This window comes from Pezoporus flaviventris, unplaced genomic scaffold, assembly GCF_033815535.1.
Source record: "Pezoporus flaviventris isolate CSIRO_AGI_PZ_B2104156 unplaced genomic scaffold, CSIRO_AGI_Pfla_v1 ptg000001l, whole genome shotgun sequence".
NCBI classification, from domain to species: Eukaryota; Metazoa; Chordata; class Aves; order Psittaciformes; family Psittacidae; genus Pezoporus; species Pezoporus flaviventris.
This window is the reverse complement of record NW_026892549.1, coordinates 54814116-54835499: the sequence shown is the minus strand read 5'-3', so window position 1 is coordinate 54835499 and position 21384 is coordinate 54814116. Positions and strand designations below refer to the sequence as shown.

The following is a 21384-nucleotide window of genomic DNA, read 5'->3' as shown; positions in this document are numbered from 1 at the left end:
TTAACCCCAACTTTGGCTGAGGCTGTGGTTCCACATAGAAACCCCTGCAGAAAAGGTCATCACAGTCTCTGAGGTGAATCAAGATCTGACTCAAGTATGTCTAATACATAGAACAGTATTCAGGATTATGATTCCTGTGGAGCAGTATGCTGGAGAAAGGAGAAGTCTGGTGACTTTTGCTGGCATCCATCTATCTCTTTTCTCTCTCATTTTCCACTTCTCTCCTCGTTGACCTCAAATCTGGTCTCTTGCATCTCCTCTGGTCCCTCTCAGAGACAAACACAAAGGTGATACTTGGCTGTGGTGGCTGCAAGGGAAGATGTGGAGGATGCTGCAAGTCTCAGGCAGTCTCTCTGTTTTCTCCAGAGAGATCGGGCAGGGATTCTCAGGGTCACTTAGCAGCTTGCTTTTTCTCCCACACAGGAGCTGTGTTTTGATTTCAGTCGTGGCAGTTAAGGTCTGAGTCCCAAATGCTCTGCACTCGCCTGTACTAGCAGAGATCTTTCAAGCAGGTTGTTAACCCTCCCCTTTCTTCCCAGAGAGAGAAGACGAGCAAATACCAACTCAAAGAGCAGTCTCAGGTATTGTTAAGTCCACATGGTTGTGTTTTAAATGAATGTTCCCAGGCAGCAGCTTATATAAACTTAAGGGGACGGTGTACCACCAGCATGATGGGTGTTCATTGGCAGCTTATGGAGGAGAAGTGCAAATGTCAGTGAGACAACATTTTTCCTAAGTGCTGATTGGTTTTCACTCTCCTGCATAACTTGCTGACCGAAAAGCACACACCTACCCACATTAGAGAAATGCAGTTTACAGTGTGGTTAAGTAGTATTTGTAGCCACAGTTAGAAGCCATTTGAAGAGGGGTCTTGGGTGACATGGTCTAGTGTGAGGTGTCCCTGCCCATGGCAGCCCCCTGCCATTGGAACTAGGTGATCTTAAGGTCCTTTCCAACCCTAACTATTCTATGATTCTATGATTAGGCTGTCAGTTGGAAAACTCCATAATCACTTCCAAATTTCCCAGATCTCTCACCACCCAATATAGGCATATCCAGAATAATCTTCTATGGACCTATGTCAATCTGTAGCAAAATACCCTCACTGGGAAATGAATGATGAGTTCACAAGAGATTTTCAAGCTAACGTCTTGAAACATTCTCTTCATTGGAGACCTTACAGACAGGAACTGCTCCCTTTTCCTTCAGGAGAGCAAGTCCTGGTGACGTGGGGTTTGGTAGCATGGTGCCATCCTTCTCAAAGTCAATGGCAGAAATTTTCTAGGCATTAAAATACCTCCGTTCGCCAGGCAGGACTTTGGGTGTGTTATCCTTTGGGTGGTAATGCAAGAGGCTTTGGCATTACAACTTGGCTTTCTGGTAGTATTCAGGAGAGAAGATCCGCTTCAACCTGAACTTGAGCTTGGAAACAGCTCTGAATATCAAGGACATTTTTTGAGTGCTCTTCAGTGGCCACCCTGCTTTCTGCCAAGCATAGAGCTGCAATTTCTTCCAGCCTATGGCTCAGCCAGTGCTTAACCTCTGGTGCTGCCTTTCATCTGTCTGCCCTTCCCAATGACTTGCACCTCCTTTTCCTCTCCCCTCCCACCTTCACTGCTCCCAAACTTATCTGCACTCAAAAGGTGCCTAGATGGTGCCCAGACGTTTGTCCCTTGCATAAAGTAGAAGTGTGGAAAATGGGAGAACAAATCTTTCTCCAGGGTAGGCCTCTGCTCTGTGAAAAACAAATCCAAACAAAACAGAAAAGAAGGAATTCTATGAATTTTAGCTTCATTCTAGGGCAAAACCTCCACTGACTAGAAAAGAGCCAGGATTTTACTGCTGGAGTTCTACTTTAGTTTTCTTCCCTATGTTTCCTGCCAGTATATCTTAAGTTCATTGCTTTGTTTTGTCTACAAATCATCTGTAATCCTTCAGCTAGGGCTTCTGTATGTAGTAGACTTTATGTCTTCTTGAGCAGCACTTTGCACAGTGGGGATCACAGCTCTAGCAGGGATCTTGGGGTATAATCAGAATCCAAAATAAATGAGGGACTATATAAGCATAGCATTATCATATACTAATTCTCAGCTCATTATGGAAACTGTTACTTCAGAACAGTGGCACCTCCTTCTCCTTTGTTAATGCTCTTTAAAAATGTTTTATTAATGCAATTATCTCAATATAACTTAACAAAGTAAGACCTCTCATCAGAAGGCATTAGCGCATGGAGGAGTGTATTCAGCTGCTATCTCAGCATCTCTCAGTCCCTGAAACGCAGTGTGTCTATTCTGCCGCTGGAGAAAAGGAGGCAGTGAAATCAAAAAGTGATTTTCCAGCCCCAGAACCATGCCAGAAATAGAAATTAAGTGGTGCAAACTACAGCGTGGCTCTGACCACTAGTTACCCAGCTTGGGAGTGCAGCCTTATCAAATATGAATGAAACACCTGGGACATTCCCGAAGCATTGCTGATGGGATGATGCTCTTAGGGGGAAAACGAGAGTTTGTTGCAGCCCTGGGTTGAAAGGGAAGGTGATGGGGAGAAGTGTGCAACCATAGATTGGCTGGTGTGGTGCAGAGGCTGCTCTGAGAGCCCTTCATCCCTGTTCAACTGTCCAGCTGCAGGTCTGGACTGTGGATACTGTGGTTTGCGTCAGCGTGAGAGAACAGAGATACAGCACCTTAAATCTGAGGAGCTTCACTAGGCCACTAGAGAGACAAAGTAGGGAGAAATGGAAGGTTCTTCAGTGAATTGTCTTCTCTGTTACAGGAGTGTTGACTTTCCTGAATCTTGGAAAGTGCTCAAATCATGGCAAAACTCATCATTGCAAAAACTAGCACTATTACAACCTTTTGGTAGTACACTGAAGCTGTCTTCCATATTACTGGTAGTTTTTAGACAGAGCTTCACTCATGAATTCCAAGCAACTGATTACTATCCCAAGCCAGCCTGAGGATTTTAATATAGGCATTTTTCTCTCCAAGATGTGTGCAGCAGATTTTTTTCCCTACTATGACTCAAACTAATGGGGCTTCTTTTTTGCTGCTTCTTCTCCTTGTGTGTGCTGCAATTTCACGTACGGCTAGAAAATCATAATACAAAAGAAATTTCAATAACGTGCCTGTGCTTTAATAAAAGGAGCCATGAACAATGCCAGCTCTGAAGATAACGCACAGTCATTGAAATCAGACAGGGGAAACAGAGCATCAGTCAGATGGAAAAGTATGATTTATTATCTCCCTCCTGGCAAAATTACAGTGACAATGTCTATGCAAAGGAATCTGAAATTACTGACTTACTGTATTTCTGTCATAATTTGTACCAAGAAAACATACTAAAATTGATACGTATGTCACATTGATCTATAGTGATACCTCTTTCTTAAATTCTGTTATGTACTTAGCTACTCACTCTTTAACATACATATTACATTATGCACAGGTATATTATTATGATAGGGGAAAGAAGATGGGCTGTACTCAGAATTTTGCTACCAAGAATCCATGCTGTTGTTTTCCCCAGATCACAGTAATACATGGAGGCCCAAAAAGCTCAGAGCTCAGTGGTGCCAGCTGTGCCACACACACACACACACTGTCTCAGACCTCTCCATTGAAATAGATGAGACCCAAAACTTGCACATCAGCATGATTCAGAATCACCAGGAATTAAGCACAAGCTCCTGTGTTTTAATTACAGTGCACTGGTGCAGGAGAGCAGTGCAGCATTTGGCCTGTACGTGCAAGCCCAAGGGGTTGGTATTTTTCCAGTAAATATGACACAGGAATTAACCTGTGCCCAACATTTGTACCACCAAAGCTGTGGCTGGGCTTCCACTTCAGGAAATAGCTCATTGGCTCTGCTTGCTTCCAGAACTGGGGGCTGTCCAGGGAGCTGCTGAAAGAGAGGAGGTACCTCTGCACAGCCAGAGAAGAGGTCTGTGAAGAAAATGGGATGTGTAGGACATGCAGCTGTTACCAGCTCCTTCCAGGAGTGGTGAACTCAAGTCTGAGGCTTTATTATTGTGCCAGGCAATGCTCAGTGGCACCAGGGGAAGAAGCGCTCATCCCTTGGTTCTCGCAGTCTGTGTCCATCTGTGTCACCCAAGATGTTTCTGTAGGGCTGGTGGGTCTGAGGTCCACAATCAGCTTGTGATTGTGAAGAATTTCAGCCATTGAAATGCTGACAGGTCATTGGTGAGAAGTTTGTTAGAAACCCATTTCTGCCAGAGCAAGGGGAAGTGCGGGTGTGCGTTTGTTGCTGCCGGAATGTGCTGAATGCAGAATTGCATTCGTAAAAAATAATGCTCGGTTAGCTAATTACCCTAGTTACTAGTTTTAAGAATATAATTAGATAAGCCATGTAGTGAGCAATGCCCAGTCTAGCTGCAAAATAAAAATACAAGTAGCATGAGGCTTCCATACTCTTCATTCTGTGTTGCAGTTCAGAGGTAGTTCTTTGGGAATTCTAATAAAATGGGTAAGCTTCAAGGAGCATTAGGGCTTGAAGCAGCTCCTCAAAGCAGGGAATCTCGCAGTCTGTTAACTGTGGTCAGCCCAGGCAGGAAAACTTTCTGATGGTTAAGCCAGTGTACTCCCTGTGTTAGCAGACTCCAGCTCATCACAGATAACCTATTCAAACCTGTTTTCATTTCATATCCTTCCCAGCTTGTGCTCATAACCAAACGTAGCAGCATCCCCTGAGGGACAGAAACCTCCTGGACTCTGCTGGCTTCTCTCCTGAGGGTTTAAGCAATGGGAACTGGACATAAGTGGCAGGCTGTGGGTTACATCAGAGTGATTTGTGTCAGCAACTCAGGGGTCCTAGTGATCATTGCACTTTGTGTGGAGATGGAATCCCTTGTGATCATTGTGCTATGGGCAAAGGGTATGAGAAGTGTCCCCATCAATACCACAGTGAGGAGGAAGAAGAAACAAGGGAATAATTCCCCTGGGTCAACTGCAGTATTGTGCAAAGAAATGTTTTGTTTATTGTTTAAATTGCATGAATGTTCTTAGAAAAGGGGGGGATAGGTAACTTAGAGATACGTCCTGTTACAGAACATTGTGAAATCTGTGCGCTGAACAAATAAACACAGAAGGAGTGGAATTTATGGGGGCTAAAATGGCGGTCAGACTTGTGATAGATGTAATATTTCTTTACCCGGAGACAAGACCCCAACAACAGGTGGAGAAGACAACAGGATTGGCTGAAGAAGCCCGGAAAAAGAAGACAACAGGATTGGCTGAAACTCAAGAAGCCCGGGAAACCAAAAAGTATAAGAGACTATCCTCAGAAGTTCCCAGTGTGCGTCTTGGGCAGAGCGGAGACTCCCTGGCGCACCCAGTGCTGCTTGCTTATTGTCTCTCGATATTAATTATAATAAAAATCAATTAAAACAGATTGGCTAGGTTTTTATAACAAGGCATAGTGCCAGCTAGTAAAGAGCTGCTTTATTCCGTGGGGCAGGTTCTCCATTGCTATGAACTGCTGCAGCCTCATGGATCACAAGTGGCCCATTAGGATATTACACTGGTGTGAAGCTTGGTACCACTTCTATTCTCCTTTATGTAGTTTGCATGATGCTGACCTGTGATAAGAATTTGCCCAAGGGGGCTCCCATGAAGCCTAATCTGCTTTGCCAGATGCCAGAAAATAAAAACTCGGCTAGGCTTTCAAAAAAGTACAGACAATGAGAGAGATAAAGCAACCAGGAACAAGTCAGAGTTTGATGTGATATGTTTGCCCCTCTCCCACCTCTCGACATGCAGTGAAAACAGGACCAGTGCTGAAGCCCAGGAGCAAAGGAAACCAGAAGCACAACAAACCCAGTCAGATACATGATGTTAACCCACTGGTACAAACACACCTCATTGCTAGCCAGGACGGGTCTTTGAAGCAGGGCCTGGAGACAGCAAAGGAGAAGGGTGTGTGTGTGTGGATGTAATCTTGGGTGCTTAGCACCCTTGAGCTCCCATAACCTCAGCAATGTAAAGGAGGAAAGCAAGTCGGCTCCTTGACGTAGACTTGGTTCCAGCCAATGTCTTTCCTTGGGAGGAGATAAAGGTGAGGCAACAACAGAGCATGTTAATGGAGACCAGCAGTAAGCTCTTGTCTCCAGGTCCCATGCTGGAGGGAATCCTGAGCTCAGCAGAGGTGAACAAGAGCAAGGCATCCAGGAAGGAGCTGCTACTTTCGGGGGGAAGGAGGGAGCATATTGGCGTGTCAGTAGGATGCAGTAGCTCCTACTGCAGTACAAGGGGTGTGGGACCCTTAGGGTGCAGGACCCTTAGAATTAGCCTTCCATTAGGACACAAAAGGTGCCAAACTGTGTGAATTGCTGAGGCAGAATGTGATACAGCACTTAAACCTGCAGAGTGGTGCCTACAGCAAGAGGAGCTCACACCTGCCCTGGACTGCAGTGACCCAGCCAGGAGTCACCCATACACCAGGATGATCATTCCCAGCTGCCTGAGCTGCTTGGGGACATGGAGCTTGTCTTCAGACAAAGCAGACTGATTCTAAAGATTGCCTTCAGTTCAGACTAACAAGCATCAGCCGAAGCTGCCAGCTGGGCTCACTTTCCCTATTGGTATTAAAAGGAGCTTAACAAATGTGAAGCGCACACAGACATTTTGTCTGTGTCCAAACAGGGCCGCTCATTGAACATTGGAGCCACAGTCCCATCTGTCATATCCCTAACCTTTCAAAAGGAGTTCTGTTCCCTGTGCACTGAGCATGTCTGAACTAAAAAACTATTGAAATAGAGTCATAAAAATTATCACCAAAGTAATAGAGAACTCCAGTCCCCTCAGCCCCAGGGTAGGTGAGGTGCAACTATAGTAAGGAATAAAGTGAGACATATATCAAAACAAAGAGAGCGTTCTGATGAAAGAAGTGCAGTGTCATGTTGTTACAGAGAGCTTCACTGCTGCTCTCAGGAGAGAAGAGCAACCACGAGACTGCAGATACACAGCTTCTGTGGAAAAAGGGCCAGGGCTCAGCTCAAGGTTGTCTCTCTCTCTCATCAGCTAATGGAGGAGTCACTCTCCAGATCCAGAAATGGTTCCAGGAGCCTTTTAAACCCGTCAAGTTGTGTGCCACATAGCAACAAACACATGACCACAAAGCTCTCACTGCCATCACAATCCTGAATCATCAGATGTGGGCCCAGGATACCCACAATGGGGCACATACGTGCTTCTCTCCCTCATCTGGCTTACTGATCTGTAAGCTCTGCAGGAATTTCTACAACAGGATGGCAGGAGTCATTTTGTTTCCAGGTATGGACAGGCATTGTCTGGAGCTGAGGGGAGGAGAGGGATACATTAATGCAGGAGATTATAGCATCTTTATGCCTTTCCATCTCCAGAATCCAAGCCTGGTCACCAGCCTGCTGGAAAGACTCTGGTACCTGTGAAGAGACAAGCAGCAGTTAGGGGTAACTAAAATCAAGCTTTGGTTGGAGAGCTGCAGCATCTGTAGGCTAAGAAAATAGGCAAGTCATCTTCAACCTCCTTTTGGTGGGGCTGCTTTGAGTATAGGATGGAGTCACCATTTATAGAAAAGGTTTTCATTAACGTATACTTCTCTCTCATCCTTTCCATTGAGTGAGAGATTTGTCATTTCATTTCAGTCTTACATTAGCAATGTTTGTGTGCATGTTGGGAGCTCTCTTAGAAATATGGGATCTCAGCATCCACTTGTGCTGCTTCTTGGAAGCCAGTTCCTTGTTTCAGCTGATCTGCAGGATGGTACAAGCATTTTTTAATTTTGGGGTGGCACAGTTCATTTGTATTGCTAGTGCTCCATGTAAGTAGGATACAGCTCCAGTTTTTCACTGCAAATAAATTATCTAATGACTCAGTATTTTTTTTCCTGTTGCAAAATCATTTGCAGCCTGGTGGCGTTTTCCATGACTGCACTTGTCTATAATCACTCACCAGATCATTTATTTGGGCAACTTTCCACTTATGGAAAGCCCAAGTCATTACAGTTCCTGTAGCATAAGTGATGCCATGTCTCCAGTGTCTGGATGGATGACTTGTATTTTAAGTAAATGACAAAAATGAGTGAAATTTTTGCTGGTGCAAGTTTTTGTATTGGCACACACAGGAATGCACAAAAAATAGAGCCATTTACCAGACTTTTAACACAATTTAGATGGTTATTTATGCACTTATTTATGCTAATATGCTATGCACTTATTATTTATGCTAATAGCAAAGTGAGCAGCCCAGAAGAGAAATGGGCTGATGTCAATCTCCTCTTGAGGCGGGACTCACTAGCTAACCTGTTCTCTGTAGTTCAGCACCTGCAAAATTTCTCATTTAAAAGCTTTCCCTGAACTTCCTTGCAATCTCTTGCTAACCTGGCTGAGATCACAGGCAATTTCAGTAACAATCAAAATGATTCTAATTTTGATTTCAGGAATATCTTTGATGAATGCTATCCTGGTTTCTTTTTTATTCATCTCCCTTGGTTTATGACTTCCACCTCAGCCATAATGCAGAAATTGTTTTTGCCTTCCATTTTATTCATCAGGTCATTTTTAGCTTTCTTCCCTCTTTTGCTTCCTGCCAATAAATTCACCACCTGAACCTGTAGCTACAAAAATCATTTCCATCAGAATTGCCATTGTCCTTACTGTCATTAAAAGTTACAGCTACTCTTAATGTGTAAGTGCCCAGTTTGACAGAGTTCACTTTACATGGCTTTGCTTTTCCCACTCTTTACTCTGCATAGAGCAGGACGCTGTCAGATGAGCCTGTCTTGAGAGGGGAGGCTGAGTGTGATATGAGTGCTGGCACACAGTCTCTTGAAAATTAAAAGATGGAGAGACTGTCAGCGCTGATGGTGTTTAGCTTTCTTTCCCTTGGAGTCCAGCAATGACAGGGGATGGGAGATACCCAGTCCTTCCCAGGGACACGTAGGAAAGACATGCATGTGGATACAGCTGGTGGATCTGGATCTAAGTCAAGGTACTGACAAGTGTGTGCAGAAGTACCAGGTTAGATCCATTGCATTCAAAACCACCTTGACATCAGCAGAGATGGAGATGATGGCATCTTATTTAAAGGAGGTGGGAGCTAACATGCTGATGAGTTTTGCAGTTATACCAGGAGCCCTGGCGTCTGCTCTGCGTTTGCTCTAGTTGATGGCTGCTTGGGTTTCCACGGGGCTCAGAAAGCAAGCCCACTGGCTTAATTTCCTGGTTATGCAACACTTCAAATTCCAGTCAACCAAGCAGATTTCTCCAGTTGTTCTGCCCATACTGTAAATGCCTATTTAACTGTGAAGAGTATCACAGGTCCTGATAGCAGGTCAGTTCAATTCAGCGGAAATACTTAGCTTGTCTTCTACTATGTCTATTGTAACATGATCAGATGGTTGTAAACACTTACATGAAGCTTTACAATTTCCTTCCTCAAAAGAAATGTCAAGTGTTTGTGATACAATAGTTGTAAAGTGTGTATTGCTCTGTAGCTGTGTATAACTGATAAAGGGCTATTGTGCAGTAGTCAGACAGCATGAGGACATGGTCCTTAAGTGACCACTTCATGGGACCTTGTCAATGAGATAAGGTCTTCAAGTGTGATTATGGGACAAATACCCTCTTCAGGCTTAGCTGGAAAGTATAGAAAGCAGAGGGAAGAGAGCAGCCCAATAAATTCTGCTAACCGTATCTCAGAATAGATTACTCCAGGGCTATTGAGCAGCCTGGATGCTAGCTCCAGCAGAAATGTAAACTTTCTTCCATGAGGCTGAAAACTCAGGTATGAAGAAAATACCACACAATTCAGTCTCCTTTTGAAAAGGTGAGGAGAGGTCCAGAGTCTCAGGAGATGGCTGTGCTAAACATGCCTGGAGGAAATGAGGAGCTGGCATCTAAATACATAGTGGGAAGTCTGAAGGAGTTACAGGTCTGTATATAGTCTGTTAAACTACACAAGATCCACCAACTCTTGAAATACTGAGACTTGAAAGTCTGAGAGAAGCCAGCTGGATTAATCACAGCTGATTGCAGGAGACTGCAGCCTTAAAACATGGTCTGGGATCTCTCCTGAGCTGGGTGATAGCCCACATGCGGGACTGAAATGAGTGAGCTTGGAAGCAGCAGCAGTTAGCCTGGTGAATGTGACAGCAAAGTGAAAACCGAGGAAAATTGCTTCTGATTGACAGAACAAACGGGTAAAGAAAAAGTATCAGTCAGGTGTCATCTTCAGAGCTTTTTGTTTGTCTTAGGTAAATCACTCCCTTTCCACCTCTCTAGAGATGTTTGTGTAGAAGCAGCTAAGAGTAATTGACAAGCAGACATGCAGACAGAGGGATCCTTATTGGAGGCAGGGAAGAGGGGGGCTGCAGTCTAATGTTATATATATATATATATGCTTCCTCCATTCACTCAAAAAGAATACTTACTACGCAGTAATAAGCTTTTGCAAGGCAATCTATATGTTATAGAAGAGTCTTGCACAAGTTTGAGGAGGCAGAGTGGTGGCTTAGGGTGCTATAGTTATGGAAGCTAAGGGTGAAGTTTAGTGTTTGGGACAAGAAGATTTTTGTGACAAATGAGATAGCTCAGATACAGTAAGCTTCTTGCAAGATCTTGCCTAAAATTGTTTCTGTGATTGTACCAGCTGCCTTGGTCTAAAGAAATGTTTGATTCAGATCTCTTCAGCTGTAGAAAAGCATAAAAGTATTTTTTGAATCTGAGTTTTGAATTCAATTTTCCATTTGCTTTTCTCTACCTCTCTCTGGTAGAAGGAATGAATGAGGGGTTTAGGCTATTTTATGAAATAATTATTTGATCATAGGATCTCTCTATTTGTCCAGCAGTCCATCTGGGTGACTTGAGGTCCTGCTGAAGCCCTCAAGTATGGATCTCTCAGAGCTGTGGTATTTCTGTGGTTCTATGAAACCTAGCAGCTGACTAAAGAAAGACCCATGTAGTGCCCAACTCCATAAGAGCGGGATTCTCTTGTCACTGTGAGGAGTAGCTGGATGATCTTAGCAGTCATAATTCCTACATGTGCTGGCATTTGCTTCCACAAAGAGGATAAAAATGGTGGGGAGCTTGTGTGGGCATGAAAGTGAAGATGAGGAGATATGGTACCCACATCTTGTTTGGCTTCCTCATTTCCCCTGCTCCAGGTGTATCTTGGTTTTCTTTCTGTTTCCTTTGCTGCCTTTTCCGTTTGTTTGTTTATATCATCTGTCAAGTTTGTCATTATGGGTTCATGCACATAAAATCTTTATTAGCCATGCATATTCTCTATTCTCTGTTTTAATTTTCCTTCCTTCCTTCTTTGTTAACAAATTCTGCTGATTGCAGATGTTTCCCATTTGACAGCACCTGAGACTAAGGTTTTTCCAGCCACACAACCAGTTGAGTCCCGGCTCTTTTCCTCTGGTCACCCTGCTGTGCAGGATGGGGCTGTTCCCTGGTAGAAGCAGGGAATGAACCTGACCTCCCAGCCAAACCTGGGGTCACAGTCCTCCTTGAGATCAATAGAACAGAAGAGAAATAGAAGTTGAGCTGTGACCTTAGGTGTGGCTATAAACAAGGGTGTTCAGGGTCCACATCCTTGTGCTTATTTTTATCTCTTTGAAGCAACTGGCCAAAGGAGAGGTGAATCACGGTCAGTGGTGAGACTAAGAAGGTCCTTTGTGCTCTGTGTCCCACTTGATCTGCTTTCAAAAGCCCTTGAATACGTATCTACTTCTCACCAACTTAACCACAATAGGACCCTACTCTGAAAATATCAAAGAACGTATTTCCTCACTAGTTCCGAGGGTTAGTGCTGTCTCCCCTGTTGTAAGTGAAAATTGGGTAAAAGGAGTTTCAGGTGCTTTGCACCAGTTTTCCCAAGTCATAATGCTGTACTGATACCTTCTACAAAAGGACCTAGTTTGCACCTCGGGTTTTAATGATAGGTTTATTTCTTAAAATACACCTTGAACAGTAAAGGACCATGCAATTGTGTGGACATGTATTCAAGTTATGGCTGGGCACAGTGAACATCCTTCCCTGAGGATCATGGTGAGAGGAATGTCTCTGCACCAGTATCTCTTGAAATCCTTCCTAACAAATCCTTCCCTAGAGAGTCTTCTAAGAGATTATTCTGCCTTGGACAGGTGCAGTGAATAAATCATCTTATGGTCCAAGCTTTTTATGATCCTTTAATCTTACCACTTCTTCCAGAATATCAGTTTAAGAGACACCAGTAAAGCGTTTGCACTGTCTGTGTGGGAATGGCATAGCCTCTGTGCCCTCTCTGCTTTGCACTTCAGAAACCCTCCACGGTTTTTTGACCTGGGTTTTCAGTAGGGGTGAGAGTTTCTTCTCGGGATCTGGTGTCACCCAGCATTTGAACTTTAGTGGCTACAAAAGTGTAAACCACCACTTTTCCATGGGGGATGAATCTTTAAACAGTGAGTCGGGAAACAAAACTCTGGGACACCTTTCACTAATTCCCGGTTTGTCATTTGCTGCTTGGTCTGTGTCCTGGTTACATAAATAAATAGAGGACTTTCTTGGCCAATGTCCCATAATTGTTCCACAAGAAGGGTAGCTACAGGGAAATTAATAGCTGAGTCCACAGTAAAAAGATGCTCAATCAGTGTGCTTGTGGTAAAGCCCTTTTGAAAAGGGACTCGGATGTTAGCATATCTGAGACATTTATAAACTAAGTGGTCAGGAAGGCTGGAGTCACCCATGGAGGTGAGGGCTGGGTAAGAACCATGGTAAGGGACACTGGGGGGCAAGTGAGCAGAGTGGTCAGATAGAGGAAGATCTTGGAGGCAAGACCAAGTAGCTTGACCTTGATAAGATGGGGAAGAGGAGGTGGCTGAGAAGAGTCTTCTTGTTCTGCCAGAGCAGACTTTTTGTTTGCTGCCTGTCGCTTGTACCACGGAGGTGTGCTTTCCTTCTTCAGTTGTGTGCAGTTCTTCCCTCTTGAAAAGTTGCTTTCAGTGTCAAGCAACATCATGGTCTATTACGGTGTCATTTTCATGTTGCACGAACAACGCAAAAGCAAAAGATGTGAACGTCATGTCTCATTTACTCAGTTGCAGAGTCGTTCAGGGGCATCTTCTACTTGTGCTGATCATCTTTAAGCCGTAGATGGGCTGCAGTCCTGGAAATGCATCATGTATTTCTTAGCATTACAGCCACTATAGTAGTGAAGATGGGGACAAGTCCTGAAGGATACATCAGTGAAAGCCCCTGCAAATCACAAGATCTAGTTCTACTGCTCCATATAATTAGCGATTAAGATGAGTAAAAACAAAGCAGCAATTTTCTTATTGATCCCTCAGCAAATAGTTCTATTTTCTTCTGTATTGTTTCTTCTTATTAAATAGCCTTGAATAAGAAATGTCAGTCAAGTGAATTTAGATTCCTGGTGCTTTAGACAGAAATCAAAGCAGGATTGAATGAGGAAAGATAATTAGAGAGAGGAATTCCACCTCCACAGACTTCCTCCGTTGCTCGAGGAGTGCTGATTTTATCTAAATTGCCAAAGCTGTGAGCAAATGAGGGGTGATGGGAATTATAGACTGCAGACGCTGAGACAAAGCAAGGGAAGCTTCAATTAGTGCATTTTAAGGTAGAAATGAATTTCCTGGGAATAAATTATTTGACTCAAGACATACAGAGCTTCTTAGAGGCGAACTGAAAAGCTTTTTATCTGCCAGAACCAGAGTTCACATGTTGTATCTGTCTCATAGAAATGAGTGACCATCACTGGCATGTGAAACACATGGGGAAGAATTCTCCTTTCCTTTGCATCTGTTTATTTTAATATATATAGAGAAAGGAATTATCATTTCTGCAGATTCCCATCAATGCAACAGAAAGAAGATTTTTTCAATACCCACATTTTCTTTATCACTAACATTAAGTGTCAGTGATTGACCTGCAGTTGCTGAGGAATTGGGAATTGCGTATTGAACATACAGGTACTGAAAGGAAGTGATTTTCCTTTCAGATTCTCCTCTTATCCTCCTTTCTCAGCTCTGTTGTCATCCTTTCATCACACTTGCACACACGTAGGACACTGTGAACCTTAGAAACTGACCTTTACGTTTTTCAGCAGATTTCCATAGCTTTTCAAAGGGTGAGAGCGTGACAATTCTTTGTTACTCAGAGGTGGATAGAGATTCCTGTTTGAATTGATGGAGCTGAAATGGAACGATTTAGCTGGGTGTTTTAATCCAGAACTCCCTGACTTCAGCAGAATTATTCAAGCTCTTAATTATTCAGCAGAATTATTCAAGCTCTTTATATATTCTGTGTGAGGCAGTTGCTCACAAACCTTGTTGAAAACTGGGCAAAACTGAGGCCAGGACCAGGTCTAATGGTTATGTTATGGGAGTGCTTACAGACCCCTGATACAGGTACTGCACAAGCACAGAATAAAATGGTTTTGCCCCTCCAAGAACAACACTGTTCTCCTCTGTTCTGAAAAGTAGGAATGTAAGCACATTGAGAGGTTGGCAAATGGGCAGGCCACCCTGTCAGCACCTTTCCAACAGCTTGGGGTTTTCTGGCAATGGCAGTCTACATGAGATATGAGTATGCCCCATCCCTGGAAGTGTTTAAACAGCTTGGACAGGGCTTGGAACAACCTTGTCTAGTGGAAGGTGTCCCTGCCCATGGCAGGGTGTTGGAACTGGATGATCTTAAGGTCCTTTCCAACCCAAACCATTCTGTAATTCTGTCATCTGGAAAATTGCCCTGTCCGCCCTTCCTGGGATGTGCCACCACTCATGATCTTCCAAAAATCCAACTGTGCTTCCAGCCAAATATGTAAGATAATAACAAGTGGGTTAGAGCAGAGGGATGACCTAGTGGTTTCCGCTCAGTCTTCTTGACAAAGGAACCTCATGAAAGCCTAAACACCCCATGCCTGCTCTGGGAAAACAGGTATCCTGTTCGCTAGTTTGTCTAATGTTCCAGTTGCCTATTTCAGGTGTTGCTATTTTGTCCTATAGGTTAATTTATATTACCCGTGATGAATGAATGCAGTCAAGAGGTGTTGAACGCTAATGTGTTTATCTTATGGCAAGATAGAAATGTTGCAAACTTGTGAGCTACAGGAGGAAATGGGCTAATTTTAGATTTGTTCCTAGCCCTCGCCATGCGAATGGTGTCGCTGCGAGCCCAGCAATGAAGTTCACTGTGTTGTAGCAGACTGCGCAGTTCCTGAGTGTGTCAACCCAGTCTATGAACCAGAACAGTGTTGTCCTGTCTGCAAAAATGGTAAGAAAGTACCGTGTTGGCTTTAACAAACAGACATAAAGGAAACAGTTTATTAAAATGTTGTTACTGATGCATCGCCAGGAGATTTGCTTCCATCGGCACAGGGTAGTGGTGGGTCTGTTGCTTCCCCTTGTGCCTGGGCTTCATGTACAAGGTGGCAACTGTGAAAACTAAGGCTTCCCTTCCTGGCCTGTGTCTTCTCATTGAAACTGATGGGACTGCTGACTTAAGTAAGGCATTAGAGGAGTGAGTCCTGGTATCTGAGATAGTCGCTTCATATCTTTGCTTTTTTCTCATAATTCGTCTAACGTGAAATCAACTATATAACTAAAAAGAGAGTTTCTGTCCTAAATTAAGAAACCGATTATTATTACCTAAAACTAGGGGAAAATTCACAGAAATTGATGGCAAAACTTCCATTGGGGGTAATAAAACACCCACCAAGCCTGTAACATTGTTAGTTGTGTGATGGAGTCTGTGTGTGTAGTGTTGGCCCCCGTTGCCCGTCTGAAAAGATTTATTGAAGTCTAATATAGCAATACTTTCAAGAAAGGTTTTGGGATGACTGAAAGTGCCTCTTCAAAAAAGAAATCTGTTTCCAAGAAGGTCTCCCCAGTCTTGTACCACAGCCTGTATGCACATATGTCTCTGGAAAAACATCTTTCTAGTGCACATATGAAGCGAGATTGAAAGATGAGCTAGCATCACATAAACATCTTCATGGCTTTCTTGACATATAAGAAATAGCTACTTAGTCTCATCTTCTTGTGATTGGAATTCACTGTCCATATATATTTCCTCTTGCATACATCACCACTGCTGGATAAGAGTAATGGTTGCTTTTGGATCTAAATGAAAATGTTTAGAAAGAAATAACATTTTCAACACATTTTCTGCTCATTAAGATGGAGAAAAAGCAAAGAGTTGGAAATGCAAAATATTTTTACTAAAGGAATTGGCATAAATAATTCTAGTCTGGAAAATTGTACCCAAAATACTACTTGTAACCTTGAGGTTTATATTAAACAATTATTTTTACTCAAAAGTGTTTGAAAGGTTTTCATTTAGAGCTTTATGTTTCTATTGAAAAGCAGAAAATGTTCACAGGAAATGTCATTGGGTTGTAGTTGTGGATGAACTTAAGAGAAAAGCTGTGTTAACCAGCTCTGTCCACCACCTTCATGTATGTCCCACTGCGCTTGGGTGTGAGGTTTCCCATTGCACTCTGCAAGATTGATGTCTTGGGTTGATGACTGGGAGGGGTAACAGTGGCCATTGCTGTGCCTGTCACCACAGCTCAGATTCATTTACACCCAAACAAATGCCTCTTGTGTGTGTTTGGCCTCTGTGTTCCCATCAAGTACAGGGTGCCATGCTGAATGCCCCTCATTTACAGTGGCAGCACTTGTCAATTCCTTCCCATCTGGTTTGCTTCACATGAATCCAGCCTGTGAGCAGGCTTCCCAGGAGAGTATACTCAAAGGTGGCTTCACATGGGTCCAGGAGCTGCTGGATTTCCCTATCAACACCATGACCACTTCCTCTGATAACCAGACTCCCCCAGTTCAGGGGGTTGGTGGCTTTCTGTAGTCCCCAACATATCTGATGATCAGGAAAGGGCATCATCTTTCTTCTAAAGACAGTCAGAGTGCCCAGGTAACAAGGAGGACAGGGAAGGAAGCAGCTCCTACTGATGGGAATGAGGATGGGAGGACAGAAAGAAAATCAGACACCTGGTGAAGAGGCTCCAGGGCACAGTATCGTGATTGGAACTAGGAGCCAGGAGGCTTCCTCCATGGTTTTGCCGAATTTCTCCACTCCTGTCTTCGCTCATTAGTTGGAGGTATAGATATAAAATTGTCTGAAAACTATTTTAGGCAGGGAAGTATTTCTCACCATCCTCTTAAGAGCAGCCTGTATGCCTGATCTCTGGGGCCAGGGAGACCAGGGCTTGCAGCAACAGCGCCGACAGCTCCCTTCATCCATCCAACGGTGGGTGGAGAGGCGGTGCAGTGGCGTGGCTGTTCCTTCGGGGGTGCTGTGGAGGGGAGCTGAACGCTTTCTGCCGTCCCATCCTAGCTGTAGGTATGAAAACCCACAGCTGGCAGGGCTTCCTGCTCCTCCTGCAGAGCTGGAGATGACTGGCCAGGTTTGGCGTTACCATTTGCAAATGAAATTAAATCATTCACACGATGTTAGAAGTCAGTAGGCACCAACATAGTCTCCATTGTCACAGGGAATCTAATGGGCAGGTTTTGTTACTGCTCTTGGATGTGGCTCCAAGTGTGGCGCACACCCCTTGCCTCCCTCCAACATTTTGGGAACTTCATGTGAAAGAGTAGCAGACGTTGCTATGTCTCTTACCCCTGTGAATCCCTCTGACACTACCTAATGAATGAGGATCACAGTGCTTTAAGCTGTCTAGTCATCTTGAGACCAGAATGTTATCTTCAGCTCTCCGCTGCAGCCAGCCAATTAAAGCTCAGTCTTACAAATGCATGAAGATAACAAAAGCTGACAGACCCACTTAAATGACTGAAAATCCTTTTTTTTCTTTTTTTAATTTATTTGTTTTTTTCTTCAGTCCAGTAGCTATTGCTTTCTCCATAAGTGGTGAAGGCAGTTACAGTGCCGTGTTTCAGTGTGATGAAAAGATTTTAGCTTCATCTCAGTCCCTGCAGTCATCATTTTAGACTGGCAAACAGGAGAGCTCAAGGGATACAACTTTTGGGTGGATGGGGAAGTTAATCCCTAGAACAACATGTAGTGCAAATCCTCATTCCAAAAGCTACTCCTTAAAATTTTGGTAAAGATCCTCGTTTTAGGTTAAAACACAACCCTGCGTTTGCTGCAGTCTGCTAGCAGCATAGCTTACCTTCTTGTTTAGCTTTTGCTGCCATTAATGGAAGAATAATTTCCTCTCAATACATTCAGAAAGTTTTTCACACCATTCTTAATTATGTCTTGCCAAGGGCAAAAGTGCTGTGAATCAGTGAGCACTGGCACAGGGTGCCCAGAGAAGCTGTGGCTGCCCATCCCTGGCAGTGTTCAAGGCCAGGTTGGACAGGGCTTGGAGCAACCTGCTCTAGTGGAAGGTGTCCCTGCCCATGGCAGGGGGTTGGAACTTGATGATCTTCAGGTCCTTTCCGACCCTAACTATTCTATGATTCTACGATAATGCAAAAATCTGTTGAATCTAACATACCTGACCTGAAGATACATAAAAAGCCAATACCAATTTCCCTCCCCCTACCATCATTTAAGAGCAGTCTGAACAAGTGGCTTTGGAGATTTATTCCTTACTGTCAAAGGAAACTGAAGTGTTATGTTGTGCTTCACTAAATGCTGTAGCTCATGCAAAGTTGACTGTGCTTTCAAGGAGTACTGCATTACACCTGGAACAGGCACTGGGAAGCTAAAATCTGGGGGTGAAGGAGAGAGAGGATGTTTTCTTCTCCATGTCCCATTGTCCAGTTTGTCAGAGTAGATTTTAAGGTCGATGGTTTCAGATGACATGCAGTGTTTCTATCATGGAGATGAAAGGTCACTGGATTTCACTTTTCCTGGTAGTGGCAGACTGCAGAATTATGGCCCTGAGTTGTTATTTCGAGTCATTGTGACTTATCGAGACAAAAGTGTGTCAGCTATTGTTAACTCTCTCCTCTGCAGGATCTAAAACTTGCCTGTCAGTGGCAAAATCAAGCTCAGGGCTGCCACCATCTGTGCTATCCCTCCTGCCCCCAGGTTCTTCTGCAGTTCAGTGAGAACATCCATCCGCTCTGCTTACACCAAAGCCTGTCAGAACAAAAATCCTCCATGTAGTCCCCATGCTTCTGGGACCAGGGCTGCAGTGGTGTTAATCATACCTCCCCTCCATCTTTTCACCTAACACTGAACTCTTCATTTCTGACCCTCTGCTTTTCCCTCCCCATAAATTCATCAGCCGCTGAGGGCTGAGCCTTGTTATTGGCGGGACCTGTGGTTCTTAAAGCCTTCCCTTACACATCACTGCAAGGTTGCTCTTTACATTTCCTTCAACCCTTTGGTCATGGTCTGGCAAGGATGCAGGGATGGGAGGGGATCCCCAGTGTATCATCATTTGCATCGCTCAATCTAGTTTAAATGGGTTCCTCTTCTTTGCCAACTGCAAACAACTCTCACCTGCTGCTGTGCACAAAGGAAGAAATCCATTGTGTTTCAGCTTCCCCAGTGCTGTTTGTTCAGAGCCAAAGAGTGCCCAACGTGCTCTTTCTGAGGGGGTGAATAGATGTGCTCCAGCAGGAAGTCCCCAGTTGGTCTTGGAGGTCCCTCCTCTAATGCTGTGCTGACTTAGTGACACACTGATCTTTGCCCACTGCTCTTAGAGGAGCTCAGCTTCATGCTGCTTGTGCATCTATCCATTGTTTGCTGCTCTTTGAAAGAAAAAACAGATGCAATTTCAAATTAGAGGCCTCCCAGCTGCTTGGGGAAAGGCTGGAGGTAAGTGGAGGCAAGGGAAGGGCAGCACAGGGCTCTGGCAACCCATGTTCTCCTGATTTTAGAAAGTGGTCCTTCAGAATCGTACCCAAAAATAAGCTCAACATTAGCAAAAATTCACCATCATGGGAAATTTTATGGCACAGCTGTGTCAGGGAAATTAATTTAAAAATTCTAACAAGTGCCACAATAGAGTTGTTAACTTCTCCTCTCCAAAGTGTGAAAGCGCTTTCAAAGGCGCCTTCACCCATTTACACATACATTAACACAGTTGCTAAAATAGGCTTTGCTGTGGCACTTCCATTTTCTTGAGGGATGAACAGAATAAGCATTATAAATTCCTGTTTGGGGATCTGGTTTTGCTTCTACTTTAATTTTTGTTGCCACTGATCATCAACAAAAGAATCCTTTACCCAACAAGACAGATAAAAGCGAACGTGTCTACAATGAAATACTTCCTGGCAAGTGTGCTTCCTCACATTAGCATGGGCTTCTGGAGACATTTGTGATGAAATACTGGGCAGCAGGAAGACGTTTTGTAGATATTCTGTCACTGAGTCTTTAATTAAAGTTCTAAATTATCACAGTTGATACAGATTTCAAGGTAGACTCTGATCCTACTACCCTCCACAAAGAAGTAAAAGATCCCTTTGACCTTCAGCAGATTTTATCTTGGTAAAACAGCATGTATGCAGGCAAAGCTCTTATGGGTATTTAATTTAATATGCTATAAATATTAATAATTCCATACAAATGTCTTCATCTTTGAGGCCATAAACACAAAAGTGAATAAATAATAATTTATTTCCATGCATAGAAAGCCGCATTTTACCTAAGCTTCTCCTTAATTTATTGAGAATCCAAACTTGCTGCTCATTATTTCTCTGTTTGAGTTAATTTGCAATAAGCATTCTGTACCCCAGCCTGTTCCTTCAATAACAGTATGTTTTGCTCAGAAAACCCCCAGGGATTTTCCCAGCCTGTCGATGCTGAGGGCAGCCTTTGCTTTAGCAAACAAATATATGCTACATGTGTCCTGGAGTGAATTCTGCATGCAATGGCAAAAATGTTATACTCTGCAGAATAACACCCAGGGGCTGACCTTCAAGGCTGCCTTTTCCTCACAGAGGGGTATGTAGAAATACCTTTCTTCTAGTGGGAGATTTTTGGAAGCTCCCAAATGTTAAAGGAGTGTCCCTTTGGAAGAGCTCTGCCATGGACAGCGAAGGGAATTTGATGCAGTCCCGAGGTCAGGTTGTTCCCATCCTCCCCAGCCACATGCTGGGTGAAAACTGGTTCAGGAACTTCATTTCCGTTTATAAATGAAGCAAGGTTAGTACTGAATACCACTCGAGTGGGTAGACTTCCCAGGAAAATCCAGATGCCACCAAAGGAGGTGCTGGTGATGCAGTTCATGATTTCTCTTCCTTCCAAATCAGGGACACAACCAAATCAATTCCCTGGTATTATCTTAGGGGGTGTTTATTTTGCAACACCCTTTGGGATTTGGAGGGATATAAAGCTCCATATAAATGTAAATTATTTATTGTATTTTAGGTGAAGGTAGTGGATTAAAAGTGCATGTTATTAACCAATATTGACAAAAAGAACTTTCCCACATGGTCTCTATTGTTCCAAAT

At 43.6% G+C, this 21384-nt stretch overlaps 1 protein-coding gene across 4 annotated transcripts in view; it reads left to right on the top strand.

Annotated features, from left to right (window-relative positions):
• VWC2L (von Willebrand factor C domain containing 2 like) overlaps positions 1-21384 on the top strand; it is a 52200-nt gene that overhangs the window by 6984 nt on the left and 23832 nt on the right. For 3 of the 4 annotated variants that reach the window (XR_009744244.1, XR_009744248.1, XM_061458180.1), the window contains exon 3: positions 15139-15268. The exons of the other annotated variant lie outside the window; for it this stretch is intronic. Coding sequence is in view for 1 of the 3 variants with exons in the window: in XM_061458180.1 (XP_061314164.1) it covers positions 15139-15268 (130 nt within the window). In the remaining 2 variants the exon portion in view is untranslated. The remainder of the gene's footprint in view (positions 1-15138; positions 15269-21384) is intronic. 4 annotated transcript variants of the gene reach the window in all.